This window comes from Netta rufina (assembly GCF_964035555.1).
Source record: "Netta rufina genome assembly, chromosome: W".
In the NCBI taxonomy this organism is placed as follows: Eukaryota; Metazoa; Chordata; class Aves; order Anseriformes; family Anatidae; genus Netta; species Netta rufina.
In genome coordinates, this window is record NC_140139.1 from 2,183,686 (window position 1) to 2,202,800 (window position 19,115).

At 42.1% G+C, this 19,115-nt stretch overlaps 1 protein-coding gene across 5 annotated transcripts in view; it reads left to right on the plus strand.

Moving 5' to 3' along the window:
- DYM (dymeclin) overlaps nucleotides 1–18,812 on the plus strand; it is an 86,318-nt gene extending 67,506 nt beyond the window's left edge. Inside the window, exons 15-16 of one of the 5 annotated variants that reach the window (XR_014619277.1) lie at nucleotides 15,958–17,527; nucleotides 17,651–18,812. Coding sequence is in view for 3 of the 5 variants with exons in the window: in XM_084304536.1 (XP_084160662.1) it covers nucleotides 17,651–17,693 (43 nt within the window). In the remaining 2 variants the exon portion in view is untranslated. Of the gene's footprint in view, nucleotides 1–4,102; nucleotides 4,140–15,957 lie in introns of those variants that run through there. The other 4 variants (XR_014619278.1, XM_084304538.1, XM_084304536.1 and 1 more) reach the window with 4 other exon arrangements.
- The last annotated feature ends 303 nt before the right edge of the window (nucleotides 18,813–19,115 follow it).

The following is a 19,115-nucleotide window of genomic DNA, read 5'->3' on the forward strand; positions in this document are numbered from 1 at the left end:
AGTTACATGAGCATTTTAGAGATTCGGGAAGGACAGAAAACAGGTGGACGTTTTTGAGTCTGTAAGCCAAGGTTTATTTCTCACCACCGTAGACTTTCGCCTTATTTTGCATGGCTAAGAAGTAGAATATTGCACTTGAAAGCATTGGACACTTTTAAGTGGAGGGTGAAACTACAGGTACAGAAGAAAGAATCGGGATTTAACAACTTTAATGTGCATCAGGTCTTTGTAACTGTTGGATGACTCAACCTTTTTAATGGTAATGGCCTTCAGCAAGTTGAGGAAAGAACAGGCTTTTAGGTAAAGTAAATACACTTGGATCTGCAACGAATAAATCAATTTGCTGCGAAGCTGTGTAGAGACATGTTCCTGTAACTCGTTAATTGTGCTCTTGGGTCCACAAATAGGTTTCTCCAGATGCCGCGAGTTACGCGGGGCTCAGATTTGGAAGGATCCTGTTGCCAAACAGGATGAAGGCTCAGACCAGCAGTGCTGCAATGCCCACTCCACTCATCAGCTGACTGCCCGAGAGCCTCCTCTTCCCCTTTTTGCTCTGCCCCAGCATCTCTCCGGACAGGGATTCGAGGTCTGTGCAGCCTGCAGGGTTGTAGCTGGTGTGGGGATGCAGATGCCTGCTCCGATGCTCATGTAGGAGGCATCTCCTGTCATCCCCTGTAGAGCCTGTGAATTATCGTAGGTGTCTGGCTGTTTGAGAGGAGCTGTCCCATACCTAGGAGAAGGTTACTGAGAAAGGGGACCAAGGTTTATTGTAGAGGAAAGGGGAGAGAGAACGGTCACAACCTGAAGCCGAAGCTTCCAGCCTGACGGAAGATGACAATTTCTCATGATCTTGAAAAAATGCCTGTGAAAAACGACACGGAAAAGCTTTCGGTCGAGCACTGTCACAGGAGCCCGGAGAGATTGTAGGGTCTCCATCCCTGGAGGCTTTCAAGATCCAACTGAACACAATACACGTAATGTTTAGGTCGTGTGGTACATCAGTACCATATTTCGTAGCATCCTAAATAGCAGCTGGCTAAACAGAACTGCCCCTTTGCCCAAAATTCAGATTTTAGATCGGACTTTTTCTGTGGGCAAGAAGGCAGCTATGCTTTTGATGGTTGCATTTCTGCTGTTCCTAGTGCATGAAACAGCATGGATAACGTTTTAGGCAGAGAATGAATTAAGCCATTCCCACAAAATCGTTGATCTAGTGAGTTAATGTCATCCTCTCTGCAGTATTTGAGTGAGTGTGGCGTGCGTTTTTGTTGCATTTGTCTTTGGGAACACGAAAGTAATGACTAATAGGCTTCCTCGAACACAGGTTATTTGACATGAACAGTAGTAAAAACTTCATAGCACGTCACGACCTTCTCCCGGCACGTATACAGATAGTTCAGGATGCTGACTAACATGTGCTGGAGTTTAATTAACTTCTACTTTGATTTTTTTTTTTAATAAAAAATGATTTCATTCCGGCTTTCCCATCGAGTCGTGTTGTAGCACAACTCCCTTTTGAAAGGATAGCGATTAGGATTCTTCCAACCTAGCAAAAGATGAATTTTTCAGATTCTACCGCAGAAACAATATGACCTAAATATTTAATCAGGCTTAGCAAAATTGGCTTTTTTCTTTTTTTATTATTGCTGCAGATTAATCTCGTTTCTCTGAGCTAATACATGTGGCGTGTATGTTTTCAAGCCCTTACTTTTTCTCAATAAAGCTGAAGATTTATAACCTTCGTAAAATCTGGCGTGCACTGAGATGAAGATTGTGAATTACTATTATTTAAACATCAAAATCGGGATTTCTTCTTTTGAATCCTGTATATGTAGTTTCAGTCTATATTATATTTACAGAGAGCTTAGTGTTTAGACCGCTCTTCTACATACCCTGCCCAATTTGCTTCGTTTCTGTGTTGCTAAAAAGACGTTGGCTTGGTGCTGTTTATGTTTTTGCCTTTTATATATTTATTTTAAAACTTCGGTTGCCTTCAGTAGAGAAAATATTTACTTTCTGGTTTAAATAAATAAGGATGGAAGTGGCTTTGCATGTTTTGCTTAGTGCTGTTTTCTCGTTCAAGTCTGTCCTTACGGTTTCAAAGAAGGCATATCATGAATTTTAGCACTTGATATTTTTTAACTGTTAATTTTTGCTACGTTTTTAGCTGGTGGCTGTAGTCTTGTGTACACCTCTTGGATTTACGAGGCGTTGAAGTTAAAAATTTGAAGTGATGTGATCACCTAAACCGAAATATTTGCAATAAGTAGCAACGGCACAGTTTGCTTTTCTGGTTGTACCGTGTCAGCTGGCAGTCATGTAGGCCACATGTCTTGTTTCTGCTTCGTTGTTCCCTGATGATTTAAATGTTTCCCATTGACAGATTTTATTTAAGAGTGCTAGAAACTGCGTAGAGCTGCTGGACAGGTCAGGCTTCCTTCCATCCTCTGCATGTGGGAGCTTAGACTGACTCTTTGGCCCAAGAATGGGACAATTTAGGACATGGGATTTTCTTCGGAGAGACATGAAAAAGAGCAGGTTTGGAAGATCTTCAGCAAATTGTCATTTCTTTGTTCATTTTCTTTATCACTGTGTTTCATACAATGTCCTCTGAGGACCTCAGGCAGTCAGGGGAGAGAGATTCCCTACAGCTCTACAGAAAGCCTCTGCACCCATTCACATGGGATGGGGCTCTGCTGTCACACCAGCAGCAGCACGGCTCCCCAGGGCTGTAGACATCTAATTCCCATTGACTTTAAAGTGTTTCTTTGCCTTTGCTTAAGTAAAAGTCACCAGAAAGCCTTTACCAATTTCCAGACTCTATAGAAAGGACACTTCTATTTGCCTTCATTAGAGCTGCACTAAAAGAAAAATAAAATGCAGATATATTGGGTTTATTTTTGTTGTATATTTATGAATTATGCTTTTTTTTTTTTTTCCATGGGCTTGGGTGGAAGATAGTGTGTATAAGAACTTTCTCTTGTGTTAGAGATCATGGGAGCATCCATTTTTGTAACTACTGCTGATCCAGACAAATCGAAAAAGCTCTCAGAAAGCGGAGGACCAGAGCTCCAAAATTACTGGGAGGCTGAGATGAGCAGGTGAGAGTACCCTCAGAGCAGCCGAGTGTAATCTTTCACTAGTCTGAAGATCTACGAGAGCAATCTTTTGCCCAGCAATACTGAAGTTTCCCCTCTACCTTCTCATTTTATACCTTGCCTCTGCGCAAGATGAGGCAACGCCAGGATCAGGGAAGGAAACATTTTCACAAATGCCAGAAACTTGAATAGAAAAAAGTTCTCAAGTGTAGTAGTTTACCGGTCTGTTCACCGATGTCAGGTTCTCTGTTTTCTTTTGGAGTATCAAGGTATTTTAGGTACGTTTTTATTCAAAAACATGCGTTTTTCATGGTTAGCAAACGAGGCTTTTCTGTGTCGTTTCTGGTGTTTCATTTAGTTTTGTTCTTTCTTTCAATTCCCCACCCACTGTGCTTGGTGGAAGCTTTTGTGCTGTGCTGGAGAAAGTGAAAGACAAACAAGAAACCCCCAAGTAAACACCCTTGGGAATAAAAGAAACCCTTGGAGATCTCTAAATGCCACTTTCTGACTTTTCTCAGCCATCCTTGACATCAAAGTGCAAATCAAAGGATTCCAGTGGCGTAGCTGAGGAGGGAGTCGGGTGCTTTGACTTGATCCCTGTCAGGTTTGAGCATCTGCATTTATCTTAAAGATGTCTTGTCTTTATCTTCAAGATGTCATTGGCTTTCCATCTTTGTCATGCTCATTTCCAGCCACTTTGCATTTGGGAATCGTGGATGATCTGATGGAAGAGATGGATTTTTACCAGATTCCTCTAACTGCAGTCTCCCAAGTATTGTTGCTCTTCTGCATTGGTTTCCATCTGAAAATCTGGTGGGATCCTTTTGGTTCTCGTTTCTTTCACAGTGGCTATTTAATACAAAGAATATTCTTAATTTAAGATTTATGGAACATAGAAGAATTTATTTTTTTACTTAGTAAGTTTAAACGTGTAGAGGATATAGCTATAATAATATTTACATAGTGAGAAGACGTTCAAAGAGTTGTGTTTTTTTTACTTTCAGTGCCTCAAAAACAGGAGAGTGAAAGCTTATTGTTATGTAAGGTGAAATGTGCATCCCTCTGACAGCATTGATGGGAAGCAAAGATAAGTGATACTAGAGCGTGTCCTCAATTCCTTGACATTTAAAATTGTAGTCAAAAAAGTTATGGTGGCTTAAGAACTACCTCCTAGCGGCTGCCTCCTCTGCTGAAAGTTAGCATTTCTACAAACAAACTGCCAAAAAGGGTTTCTCAACTTTCTCAGCAAAGGTAGGTGGTTTATTTTAACCCAGTAGTAAATGCTATTTAAACTGAAGCAGTCAGAGAGCGTGGTCCTGATAAAATTTTAGGCTTAGGGGCACACCGACTGTGCCCCAGGATCAGCTGTTTGACACTCTTTTCTATCCTGTTCTCAGGTATACAAGTGATTTAGTCTCCTGAGTGTGTTTTAGCTCCACGTAGCTGAGGGATTAGAGACAGAGGATTGTAACCCATGAAACACAGACGATCGGGGTAGAAAATTTGGAGTTTTAACCTATAAAACTAGGAAGTGATGGCTGTTCATTGGGTAAGGATGCTGCGGACTGGAGTTCAGGTGTCTGTTTCTTTATTCTGAAGTCAATGAAAGAGACTCGACTTCAAAAATAACTCGGTCTTCAGTCTCTGCACGTGTAGCTTTGCCAGTTCAGCACTCCAAAGGAATGTCCAAACGGGAGAGAAACCCACACCCAGACGGCAGTGGGGCCAGCAAACCTCTGGTAGGAGCATCCTGATGCTTACGGAGATCTGTCTCATCTGTCTCCTAATGTTGAAGGCACTTTCTGGAGCACGTGCCACACACAGTCCCTTGCCCCAGAGTTCCCCTGTGACCTGAGCTATCGCGTACATTTGGGGAATACTCTGTTGGTTTCTTATTGTAAACTTTCTACGTTGTAAACTGGGTTCAGATTCACACATTTCTATTTTCAGGGCAAACTGAGAGAGGCAAAAGGGCCCAATTATTTGCATCTCTAACGCGTGAGACTTGGCAAATCCCTTTGCAGTACTGACAGAAGCAGCCACGGGCTAGCAGGTCCTTCTGTCTCGTGAAACTGTTGTTTTATGCCAAACTGCTGCGTTGCTCACATAGGCATCTTCCATTGACTCTTGGCACGCAAACCTCGTTGGACGTGAAAACGTGAATTAGTTTTCTTAAAGGAAAATTCCTCTCTTTCTGTTTTTTCTCCCTTTACCCTTGTCTTTCAGTTATACCTGCCGCCACTTGCGGAGATATGTATATGTCTTGGACAAACTGTATTTCCCCCACTCTCACTGCTCTACGCTGCAGCATTGCTTCTCGACCCTCAGTGACAATGGAGAGGAACTCTTGTCTTTAACTTGTTCTCACATTCTCAGATCCTATGCTTCCAGGTTGTTAACCTCTGCTCTCCGTTTACTGCATGCTGCATGCTCTGTGACTGATCTGTGCATGTTCGGACTTCATGCTGGATAACGTGAAATGGCACTGGGGATGGTTTGTGTCTATGGCATCATTGGTATGTATCCTAAAAAGGGTGGTAGAAGTGGAAGTTTAATTATCTTTTTGTGTTTTTTGTTTTTTTTTTTGATTCAGAATACTTTACCTGTCATCAAAGATCGAACCCCACTTCTGGAATTAACGCGTGGCCCTCGGGAGTTTTAAATCCTTTTTATGTTAGAGTGCAAATATCTTAATCCTTGACTGTGACATCAGGGCTGTGAGCTGTGATTCACACAGCTTTCACGCAGTTGTGTAGTTTGCTTGGAATTAGGCTGACATGGAAGTGTCTAACACTTCCCTGATGCCCAATTACTTCAATAATAATATATATAATTTGTTTTTCGAGAATGAGGATGAACATTTCCCTCAAATTCAGTAAATTGTCGCAGCACTTGCAGATCCCTCTTAATTTATCTTTTTTTTATATGCCTTATCAATTTTGATTAAGCCAAAGGAGAGGAGTGTCAGCCCAAGCTAACAATATAACGTCGTGTTCATGATGCAGAACTGTAGATGCTCCACAGAAACTGTAAAAGAAGGGGAAATTAAAAATCAAATCTACTTGGGATAGGATATTTCCTCTAAGATGTTTATTCCAAGTAAAAAAAAAATTAAGTTTTAATGTTTCCCTTCTGATGCTATGGACAATGAAATATTTTAACCAAAATGCCAGAAGCTTTAGGAAAACAAGTTAAAAAATTGCATGACAAAATTGACGAGAAGATGGAAAGCATCCAGCCTGGAAACGCAGCTTCCCAGCTAAGCCAGCATACAATAGCAGCAGACCACACAGTAAAGCTAAGTAAAACCAGCTTGATTGTCAAGCGAGGAAAATACAACATGCGAGCTGAAATAGCTCTGCTGGTACGAAAGACATTTTATAGCAGTACTTAATGATGGAGAGTTACACTGAAGGATCTCAACAGGAGATGAAAATCTAGCTGTCCCGAGGGGCTTTCTCCGGATTAATTCGGAACAGGGATACAGTATTTAAGTAGGAAAAAAAAAAAAAAAACACATAAGATCTCACAGGCTTTATTTTAAAATGAATAATAATCGTGAGGGCAGTGCACACCAAAATCTTGTTAAGGACATGATGTTTTTACATGTAGGAATATCCTGAAAACTTGAAAGAAAGATGTCTTAATTATCCCAGCTTGTTTAAATGAAACTTTGGTGCTCTGTGCAATGGAAACTCTACAAAATTCTGTTGGCAAAGCCCTCCTTAGGAGGCTACGTGCTACACCATGGATATTGCATCCTTTAAAAGACTGGAGATGAAAGCCCCAATTACGGCTAAATCAGGTGGATTTCACGTGTAGTCCTTCACCTGCAGACGGCTGACACTTTCTGCTCCTCTGTTAATATTCACGTCTTCTGAAATGTCTTTGGTTTGCCTGGTGGCTTGATTTATGAAATACAGCATCGATAACCATAGACTCTTATTTCCATATAGCAAGCTCGTGAAGTTTTTAGAGCAGAAAAAAACAAACAGGAAAACATACATACAGCAGTTTTTAGTAGATAATTGTGGTTTGGGTTTTTTTTATTGTTCTGATTATGTATGATTAGAAAATTCAAACAACTTCCAGAGTTTGTACCCAGAAAGATTATCTGCATCAGGCTGGAATTGGTGTCAAATATAGTGGCATAATTGGAGCTGGGAAAAAAAAAAAAAAAAAAAAGGTGTTTTATGTGAATCTGTGCATGCATCCTGTATTAACCGCAGTGCTTTTTCACCCTGTGAACGACCTACTCGTAATTTACGCATTCCATCTCTCCTCTGAAGGCAGGACAGTAATTAATGACGATGATTTACAAATTGCAACCTTCCCGTTGCACGCCTTTCTGCGGGACTGCTGGTAAAAAAGCGTAAGACTTGGCCTTGATGAGTGTTGTTCAAGCTACTACGGATTTGTGCAACACACGGGTCCCCTGTCAAACCTGCAGACACATCTGGTGGCTTTCTTCTAAATTTTGAAGCAGAGGAGAGACGATGCCTATTTTACGGTGCATTAACATAACGTAAATACCGAAAGTGGGATTGTCATCTGCAACTGGTGATGTGGAATGTGTTCGCTCACTCATACCTGTTGAATTGCATGCTCGTTGTGTGATGTTTTAATGCTCGTGGGTGTTCCTTGTCTTGTTTTAAACCTGTGTTCAAGCTGCAGTCAATCCCAGGAAATCACTTCTTGAAAATGAGACGGGCTTAGCGCGCGTACTAGCAGCTAACGAGCAATGATTTGTTTTGGGACGCCGAACAAATGAAGGATGGTTTTATTTTCAGAGCTAGCTCGACATGGTGTGAAAGCAGGAAATACGGTTTTGCTGAGCTTCGTAAATTGAGGAAACATGTTCGTGAAGCAGCAGAGCAAAAGGAAAAATTACATGGGTTCATGTGAATTAAGTTTTTTGTTGTTTTTTTTTTTTTTTTTTTTTTTTGCCCGGGGAAGAAAGGCAAAAAGAAACGCGATGTCAAATTTGCACGGTTTATCCGTTTTGCATATCTTTTATTACTTAATGCTAGGTTTGTGGGAACAGCAAAACATATCTAATAAGATTTTAATCCCCCCCCCCCCCCCCCCCCATCCTTTCGGAAGTGTTTTGGCACGTTGTCTGAAGCCTGTAGCGGATAAGCTTTGCAACCATGTTCCTCCCATGCCATCAGAGTCAATGGAATTATGCAATTACTTTAATTTAAGAATGTGCAGTCTTTGCGGGATCAGGGCCTTGGAGGTTAGCTTTGAAAAACACTGCTGATTACCAGGAATGTTTCTGTAGCTGCAGTGCGATGGCGAAGCACTGCTTAAAGCCAATTTGTGTTCGTTATCCGGTTTCAAACTTTTTTTTTTTTTTTTTTTAACCCCAAATGGGAGCTGGGGGGGCTGGATTCCAGGGACGTATAGACCGTCCCGCGTCATGATGCAGGTTACTGGCCCGACCTCGAGTACAAACAGGAAAGGTGTCCGAATATTGTCCTTGAAAAGAGCGAAAATGAATGAAAACAGTCGGGAGTCTGACATGTTTTCGTTGGCTTTAGTCTCTGCAGGGAAGATTGGGAGAAAGAGATGAGTATAAACGCAACTGAGCTCTGCCTTCTGCTGCTGTAAAAGGGCTGACAAGTCAACGAGAGGAGCAATATTTCTTTGACTTCAGGATCTTTTAATGGAAAAGGGTCCAGTTGGCGTGACGCCTTCGGTATAAAGTCCCCCCCAGCAGCGTGGAGCAGGCTTTGGTCCATGGTTGTGGGTGAAAACAAAAAGGCTGTAATAAATTGCTGGGGGCAGATGAAATTGAGTGAGATGGAAAGGGTTTCCAAAGGTGACAAAATGTCACTTTTGCAGGAAAATTGGGCTCTTAAGTGCTTAACATCCTGCTGAACCCGAGGCAGAGCTGCTTTGGAAGATAAGACCCGTGGCTCCCCCAGTCACGGGAATTACTGAAAATCTTTATTAGTAAATAACTCAGGAAAAAAAATCTGCGAGAGAAGCAAAGTAATTTGTGATGGAGTAATTGGACTTTATCTAAAAACCTTTGAAATCTTAATAAGTTTTGGCAAATGGCTTGGTTTTTTCTCACTTTTTCTGCATAGCCTCGTTTGCATCGTAGGTTTCAACTGCTCTGTGCACGCTCTGCATCCACCAAGCCAGAAGGCTGATGAGAACATCATTGGTACCCATTCAGGAATTTCAATCCCATTGCATTATCATCGTGTGTAATTATGGGTTGGTTGGGATTGATTTTTTTTGGAGACGTGCTGTTACTCATCCAGCTTCTAACGTCGAAGCTGGAGATTACACGTTTTCATGTCAATTGACAAAATCTTTCTCTACAGATACCTCTAAATCAACATTTCTTTAAAAAAAAAATAATCATCATGACGAGTTTTACTTTGAGTAAAATCATCAAAGCAAAAAAAAAAAAAAAAAGTTAAGCTAATATTTCTTTGAGTTACTACAATTTAACGTTTTACTGCTTTTTGATTGTGATTTTTTTAGTCAGCTGCTGGTGATTTTCTTGAAGAGTTTTTTTTTGTTTTTTTTTAATTATGGAAAGATCACTTCACACTCAACGTCGAGTGACTTGGCAGAAGGAAATTGTTTATAAATTCCTTGCAAATTATTTGTCTGCGTGCTGCACAGCCTATTGATCAAGAAACCAGTGAGATATAAAATCGATGCTGCGGGTACGTGGTGGGTGAGAAACACAATCTCAAAATACAGTTCGAGTGGCTTTTCATCAAGTGGCTGCATGTCTACTGGAAACTTCTGCACTGGTTTGTTAACTCCAATTTAGAACAAGATATTGAGCAGAGTTTTTAGGGAATTGGTGATCAAGGAAAGGGAAAGATTGCTGATACCAAAAGGAGATGAAAAGGTAAAGAAAGTCTCTAGTAAGGGGCCCTTTTGTTCAGCATGCACTAGTATAGTGCACTCCAGTAGCTGGAAATTGAAGCACAACCAATTCAGACTCGTTCACATTTTCTACATGGCGGATGATTCATTGGAATAGTTGAACAGGGGTTCTGGATTTCCCAAGATTGGACTTTTTAAATGAGATTGGATGTTTTCCGAAAAGATACGGCCAAGTCCAGCCGCAGCTATTGGACTCGGAGAAGGAAGCTGCAGAGGGAATTCCTATGGTTTGTGTCAGACTAGCAGATCAAAGTGGCTTCTTTTGGCTTTAAAAATCGGAGTTACAGGCAGCTTGCCACGCGGGATTTTGTTATTTTGTTTGCCTTACGGTTTTTGTTAAAAGGCTTCGTGCTGATTTAGAGTTTTCCTGTTGATCCGAACGCTGTCGTCCCAGGTACTGCCCCCCAGGTGAACGGACCCAAATAGTGCAAAACAGCACAGGCTACCAAAGCACTGCATCCTCCTGCGTAAAAAACAGAAATAATCATAAGAATTAATTTTTTAAAAGGGAAAAAAATGCCAGAGCCATGCTCTTTCTATGTAATATTTTCTTTATTTCTTCCACCCTGGTAAAAAAATTATCACGGGCATGGTCTAGATGCATTCTGCCACATTAGCATGTGAAACTCAAACGCATCCTGATCAGACAAAATTATTGTTAATTGAAGGCTTATGCGCCCACATTCCCATGAGATGAAATTGGACCAAAATTACTTTCACACGTTGCCATTGGAGCAATATGTTCAGAGACTTGGGGGGGGGAGTTGCGTTCATACGTAATGTCTGGCAATTAATCAGGACTGGGGAGGGCATCTTGATAAAATATGTAAATAAGCTATTGTCTGGGGACTAAAATGAGAGATGTCCTATAGCTTGCCGAAAGAATTCAGGAGAACATTAATAAAAATGAATGTGAAACACTACCAAAAATGAACGTCAGCCTGAATGACGTTGAACGGCTTATAGCAGAAATCAGAATTTATGCTCGTGTAAGGCAATCTGCTGCTCAGCCCCAAAAACTTGCCCTGAGTTTTACTCCTCTGTAGTATCTGCTTGATCTTCCTAGGGTGCAGAACATCGCCTCTCCAGCAGCTTCGCTAAGACCTTGTCGCTGGCAGCCTGCTCTTTGTTTTGTCCAGCCAGGTGATGCATTTTTATCTGTGTTGCTTTCCCAGCCAGCGTTGCTTGAACTTCGGCGGGTGAAGGCAGCTTGGTAAATTGTGTAATTATTGCCTAAATATAGAGGATTATTCACTTGGAAAATAACAAACACGTGTTGCTGATTCAAAACATCTTCTGATTCGTCAAATTCAAGCGCGGATTCTCACCAAAGCTACGTTTTGGCTAATGCAGAAGTCCCCTTCATCATGAGCTCTTGTTGCAAATCAACAGGCTGTGGCTGTGATTCCAGGACTCATTCTGTTCGGATGAAACTAGTGGAAAGTGCTGGCTGCAGCTCGCGTATGCACTGATAATTGTGATTAAGATGTTCCAACCGGAATGCCTCAAGTTAAGCATCAAAATTTATTAATTTTTTTTTTTCCTCTGAGTAGCGTGGATTACTTACTTCCTCCAGTGAAATTGAGACCCAAATGTTTAATCCATGCACATGGATGCCTAGAGACATTTTTGGGTGTCTACCTGCACTGTGAAGAGCTTTACAGACTTAAATATTTCGAGGAACTTCGTAAACCTGAGTAGCAAATGATTCATGAGCACCCCAGACGAACGGTGGAGCAAATAAATGTCAAGAAATCGTAGCTATCTCTTGGAGACGAAGATGAAGGTGGTCGAAGGATTCAAATGATGCTGAAGGTTTGGAAACTGGCATCTAGATCGGTTCAGACCGATTTAAATTACCCAGAACATGCCAGTTTGGCAGAATTAGTAATATTATAAGAACTGTTCCTTGCATTCATTTTGTTTCCAGCTTTTAATGAGAGCATCCACCAGTAAGAACCATCATTTCCTCTTGCCTTTTGGTAACGCCACTCCTAACCACAGCATGTTTGACTGAGAAACGGGGAGGTGGAAAAAAAAAAGTCAGTTCTTCACTTGTAATCCTCCGAAGGCTTGATTTTTAAGTTGTGTGAGGAGGTTTTGGATCCCCGCGGCACGGCAGGATGGAGGGGCTGAGCGCTGCGAGCTGTGCCGAAGTGTTTTTCTTCCGCCGTGTTTGCCCGCTGGAAGTTGTGAGAAAACGTTGATGAGAGTGCTCCCACTGCCTCAGCCGCAGATCAGAAAAAAAAAAAAAAAAAAAGAAAAGAAGAAAAACAGTGGGAGAGGAAAATAAGAACAACCACAACTGGTTTCCAAAGATGACTAATCCTGCAGCCCCACTGTAACCTCCAGGACAGTGATTAGTGTTTGGCTTGTCTTCTAAATGCTGGAAAAGTTTTCTGGGGCATCAGCCTAGCTGAAAACGAGTTCAATACGTCTACATTAATGCAAGGAGATTATTTTAAGTTTCCATTTAATGTTCCTGCCTCGTGTGCGCCGTTACTCCGAATACTTCTGGGTGCATAATGCACGGTATCGCGTTGCATCTGTATTCCTTATTAGTTAACAAAACCTTTTTTTATGGAAGAAGAAAATCCAATTTAGTGGGGAGGATAAAGGAAGGTGCATTAAGGGAAAGAGGCCCATCAGGGCAGCCTTAGCGTCAGGAATGGTGATAGGATTTTTGGCCATCAGTTGGTGCCATTTCAGCCCCTGCAGTCGTGATTGCTCCTCGGTTTTGCAGAGCAGTTTTTAAGAGAATTCAGCGTAGATGTGTTATTTTTCTCCGTAGTGCGCGAAGATGCACGTCCTTGGAAGGCTTTCAAACTGGTGTTTGCCTAGCAGAAATGAAAAATTGGTCATTAAAAAAAAAATATCAGACCTTTTAATGTTGTATTTTCCCAATTAATCACCAAGCCATCCTCTTGCCGCTGTAGGATTTCACCCTGAAATATATTTCCTATACTTTCCAGGATGTTTTGTAGTGTAATCGTGGCTTTGTGGAAGTGTCTACGTGGACTTTATATCCCATTGTCCTAGAGTTTGTATTTGGGTCCCATGTTCCTACTCTATCATTTGCTTCCTAAGGTGGATTGGGCATTAACATCCAGGAGAAGGCTGTACTTGCTTTTTGTACGGTATAGAAAACAGTTGGTGATGCTGATTCTCTTCTTGATCGTGTTTCCTTTGTCTTTGAAAAAGCACATTTTAGGGAGGACGTGTTTCAGGAGTTGGGGAGGATTTTTCGGCTGACAGAGGCAGAGAGAATAACCCAAGGGGATAAGATGCATGAATCTGAGTGGGAGGTAAAGCGCGAAAGCCCAACCTCTTTTCTCTGCGGGAATGAGGTTAATTTCCAAATAGATTGGAGACAATGTAAATTTAATTACCGAGCGACTTGAGGGACTGGGACTTAAATAAAAAAAATAAAAATAAAAAAAACCACACCACGTTGGTTCTCAAGATGGAAAAATATTGCACAACTGCAAGTCTGCTGAAATGAATCATTAAATCAAATCCGTATCAATTTTCCCACCGATCGTGGGGGTTGCATGTGCTTGTCGAAGGGCAATAAAATAAGTTCTCTTTAGGATGTGAAACGCAGTAACGAACAAGGTTATTTAGGATGTCGGTGTATGTGGGAAATAACCTTTTTCTATTGAAAAAGCCATAAATGAGAACCTAGAAGCGGTACCTAAAATAAAATCAGCTTTCTCTTGCTTAAGGGCTCTTCGTGCCCGTATTTTTAAATCTTACTTAAAATTATTTAAAATCCTATTTAAAATCTTACTAATTCATCTTTCCAAGTCTTGTTGGTAATGTCTGCAGCACCTTTTAAACTTGAGAACAAAACTGAGAAACCTAACAGGCAGATTACAGTGAAATGTGATTAATTTTTAGCTCTGTCAACGTTGGGCCATGAAGTGCGGGTAAGGTGTGCTTTTTGCTAAAAACAACGACTTTTCGAAAAGGTAGAGGGAAAGTCTAAGGCTGAGCTCCTTCAGTAGAGCTGACAAACCTTATCCTGCTACGTGCTGCAGGGATTTTGATGGCATGGGTTTGTCATTTCTGTTTGAGGAGTATCAGCGATGGAGGCAAAAGCTGTGCAAATTCAGGACTCCAAACATTTTCCTTCTTTAAAGGGTTCCGGATGGATCTGTTCCGTTCCTGCCATCTTCCTGCTACGACAAGGGGTACGCAGAACTTCAAAGTGGCTGTAATATATCTCCCAAAATGTTGTGTAAATGCTACAGGCTGCATTATGTTCTTGATACGTATATGCTGCGCTCAGGGGAGTGCGTAGGAGTTGCGTTTGTAACCACTACAGGTCCTTGCTCTACCATTGCACAGGTTGTTTTTCTCTTTTATGTTTTTCAAGAGCCATAGAACAAGGCAGGGAAATCGCTCAGCTCCCCAAATTCACCCCAGCTTTCAACTGGCAACGCTAGGAAGGTCAAAAAAACGCACAGAAAATGAAGCAGACGAAAGGCGCCGCAGTTATTTTCCAACAGAGGAACGGGCGTGTGTGCTGCTGAGGGGCTGCAGCTGCTAAAAAGTCTTCAAAAGGAAAAGGTTGAATAACAGGAATTAAGATTTTGCACGCTTATGTCATAAATTCACACAAAGTCAAAGAAGGGGATTGATGTTGGCACTACAGTGAAGGATATAGACCATTTTTACTTGTGATACTTCTTTCTGAAGTACGTTGTTATCCTTTTACAGGAAATGTTTAGTAATAGGGATTGTACTTAATCTTGGTCTCAGTATCGAGAACTATTTAATATACTACTTTATTTGATGTTATCCCGCATTTTCCCTTTTTTTTTTCAAGTAGTAGCACCTTTATGTGCTTCTGAAAACTTCCTACGCATTTGTCTTTCGAAGCGTGTCTATCTGCGTGTCCGTGCTATTTGCACAAAAGTGGGATTTCCAACAAACATCTCTTGGAAGGTCTCTCTTGGAAGGTCTCTCTTGGAAGGTCTCTCTTGGAAGGTCTCTCTTGGAAGAAATGGTGTGTAGCTGTACAAGTATGTACACACTCATGTTACACGAAGTCAAGTAGTGGGATTTCGTGATAAATTACCATGCATTTTTCATGTCAAGTTGTATTCTCTGTTCCTTCCAACGTCTTTCATGTCCAACTTGACTTACGCAGAAAGGAATGCATAACTAAAATTTTTAAATTGCCCAGAAATTCTGTATTTGCTGGTTTCCTTGGGAAACCTACTTTGCAAACCTCAGTCACTCAAATGAAGATTTATTTTTTTCGTGCGGCTGGAGAGAATGATTTTGGATCGAAACCAATCTCCTTCCTCTTGGGAGGCGAAGGGTGGGAATAGTTAAATACAAATTTTGAAAATTTGTAGGTTTTGTACCAAGAAGGAGCATCCTTCTGAACAACTGCCTGGTGAAATCGTAGGGGTACAAACCGTCTCTCTGAATTCAGCTTGTTAGTAGCAGCTCAAACCACCTTTTCTTTATTTCTGTGCACAACTGCAGGTGTATGAAATATGTTTCAGATGTGGTTCAAACTCGACTTTTGAGCCAAAATCGCTGTTACTCTGTAGGTGGAGGTACTCTGCTAAAGTGGGTTGTAACGCGTTGTCAAATCAAGATACTGTGTTTACACATTTCTTACATAAAAAAACAAAATGTATATATATATTTTTTTATCGCTTCTTCCTTTTTTTGTGGCCTCAGGGCACGCTGAACGCATGCCATCAACCGAGACAACAAATGTTCGTATCCTTAATTACTGATCTTAGATTCCTGTGGTGCTCACCAGCCTATCTCAGTGGTTCGCAAATAACAAAAAGCGGTTCGCTCCATAAAAAGCAAAATACGCCTGGCTTTGAATTTATAAGCCATGCTTCATCACGAACAATTCAGAAGTTATCTGCAGATGCAGGTGCAGAATCTGTCAAATTTTCTTCCCGTGTAGGGTTTTAGAAGCCTAGAAAAAAAGGCGTTGCTCCGCAAGAGACGATCCGTGCATTGAAGATGGAGCACTCCTTAACGGTGAGGTGGATGGTCTGGTTTGGGACTTTGTGTCTTAGTGTGAAGAGGACTGCTAGCAATGCACGTATGCTGATCTTTGGGAGTCTTTTAATTCCTAATGTGGATCCAGGTTCATTTCCATGAGTACACAGCAATTTTCTTTGGAAATGCAGCAGTGACCCCAGTGCATGTGTGTGCACACGGTGCATTTAAACAAACCAGCATCAAGTAAAAGTTGCTCAAAGGATAAAGATTTGTCCTTAGCGTGCATGGCAGCGATGTTTCTTTCATTTTCTTCTTGTCGTTTCATTGTTCGGAGTCTGTGTTTTTTTGGGGGGAGGAGTTTTGCTCAGCCTGCTTTCTCCAGCAATTTCCTCTGATTCTCACCCACAGAGCTTTGTCCTAATTCAAGACAAATGTCTTCTCTCGGCAGAAGTGAATTAAGAGCGAGCGGATGAAATGGAAGAACTGTGAACTCGGTTGTCCATTCGGTTTTCGTATAAAATATTAACAGGACAAGCACGGGGAAACGCTGAAAGGAAAATACATTCACGCCTTGAGACTCCTATGGCAGATTTCAGGGCCGTTGTGCTAGGAATGAACCTTATAATCAGTTCGACCCTTCCTGAGTTTTACAAACACTCGCTGCAAATGAAACTCCAGGCTTACTTTTGTAAATATTTACTTCGGTCTCACCAGCTCAGATTCCTTGCTTCCATGTTTCTTCTGGTCTCATTGTCTTTCTGGTTCCCTTTTAACAGGAAATCCTGTTAGCTAGTGCGAAACCTCCGTTAAGGGTTCAAAGCTGCTTCTGAATTTGCTCATATACTTTCGTCCCAAGCGTGTGTGGTGACCGCGTGCTTTTCTGCTTTTAGGAATAGGAAAATTTCTTCTTCCTTCCTCTGGGAGGCAGAATTCATCATGTCTTCATAGCACATCAGTTGGAGATCTCTGCTCGCTTGTAAGCAGTGGCAGATCCAAGTATACTCTTTAAAATTCATGAGAAGCTTTTGCCGTGAACTAAAGATACCTTAAAGCGCTTCATCTATTACGATCAGGTTTAGGACTGTAGAATTAAAAGAGTGGTCTGCAGTGCTTGCTGTTGAACAGGGAGACAGGAATGAAAAAAAAATGAAAATCATTTGGTTACCCATACTGCATTAAAATCAGTTGCGGTGCTTTGGGATTTGCCCAGCAATAGCAGGCGGCTGAGTCACACAGGGTATTTCCAAAGAGACACAGGTTTGTCTTTTTGAGGAGGCCCTAGAGAAGTCAGAAAAAGCCTGACCACTGAGCTGAGGGTCCGTACGTGGCAATACCAGTCCAACGTGGATGTGCCCTTTGCTCCCAAAAAGCGCTTTTCATTTCTTGGGCCTTTAAACACTCGGTGGTGAATAAGTCCATCAGCGGTGACTGTACGAGTCATCTTCCTTGCAGAGAAGACCTTCGCGGAGGTTGCACGCCCTGAGTTTGTTGCCCGTGCATCATCTCCACGAGTCAGATGGACCCTAATGGTAAGCGTAGCAGAGAGTTTTTCGGCAGAAATTTCATGTCACGCTTCAGTTTTACAAGGTTAGAGAAAGATACGAAGTATGTTACTACGTTCTGCCTAGTGATTTGTTGTCTTCATCGCTCAGCTTCTGTTACCCAGGAGCCTACATCTGCCAGGCGTTAGAGTGAACAAGAGCAGTGCCTGCTTCCAGTGCTTCCCCCTGCTCTGAGCCCATCTCCTCTGCGGCACCCCATCGGCACCTCCACCCAGTATGCTGCCCTGCAAGGCATTTTGAGTTCTCCATGGCTATTTTCACACATTTCCATTTGTCTGACATGACAGCTTGGGTAATTCAAATGCAAAATGCCTCAAGGTCTCTTCAATAGGCATGGGCATTTGGGGACTTAGTGATTTTTCTCCATTCGTTCATGTTAAATGGATTTCTCCCAGGGCATAGTTCCTAAAGTGCTTACAGATCACTTCTCTAACGCCCATAGAAAGTCTGCCGAAGTGCCAGTACTGCATCTGCCCAGGCACAGTTCTTTCATGCTGGCCTAGCGATGCATTTATTGCGATTCAGATGAAGCAGTATGCTGCATTTGTTCTGACCTGACCTTCCACGTGTTACCAACTTTCTAATGTTATATATGGAGTGGTAATTCGTGTCGAGAAGATGGTTGATATTAATAAAGAAGGGGGAAATGTGGGAGTGTGGCTATGGGGGTCGGCAAGCCCCGTGGTTGATGGTAACATCAGACTGTTAACAAGGAGGCCATCAGGAATATAAAAGAGTTTAGAGGGAACAAAGAAGGGTGATTCAGGAGACTCCAGGCAGTCTCCGGTTTCTTGTTCTCCAGCTGTTAAGGCATTGAAGTTGCTGGGGGTTTGCTGTTGCTGTTATATTCAAAGTTGTTTGACCAATGAAAAGCTGTTTTTGAAAATGTAATAAATATTGTATAATAAGTTTGTTAATCAAACCGGTGGGAAAGCTTGTGGGGGCTGTGACAACCCTGTATAGCTGGAGAGTTTCCAGCTGCCCATCCTGATAAGAACATGTATAGTGCTTGCTCAGCAAGATCGCAACCCACAACGCAGAGGAAGACTACGGCCTTCATCCTCACGACCACCAGGAGGTCCGAGACGACCCCCTAGCAACAGCACGCGCAACCGCAGGACATACCAGGATATGCCACGTACACCCGGAACAACCAAGCTATAAAAGGGGGACTCTGGCGGGGGTGAAGTGTGCGCCGTTGGTGGAGCAGAGACTCCCCGGCCGCCCAGCGCTGTTTTGCTTGCTTAATAAATTTGGCTCTGATAAAGATTATTCTGAGAGTGGTTTGGTTCCTACCACTTATTACAATTTGGTGCCGTGACTCGGATGCAGGTCATTTTGGTCTGGGATCCGAGCTCGGGGGGGCGCACCATCTTTGGATGGCCCTCAGGTGACCGATCCCTCGTCCAAATCCTGTACATCTGAACTCTAAATTCAGGCAAGCAGGCAAAAGAATCCTGCGGTACCCCATATTTTTTGTGCACGAAGATCCGAACGAAGACTCAGGATTGAGTGAGTATTGATAAGCGGTGCCATTTGGTCGGGGTGGGTTTCC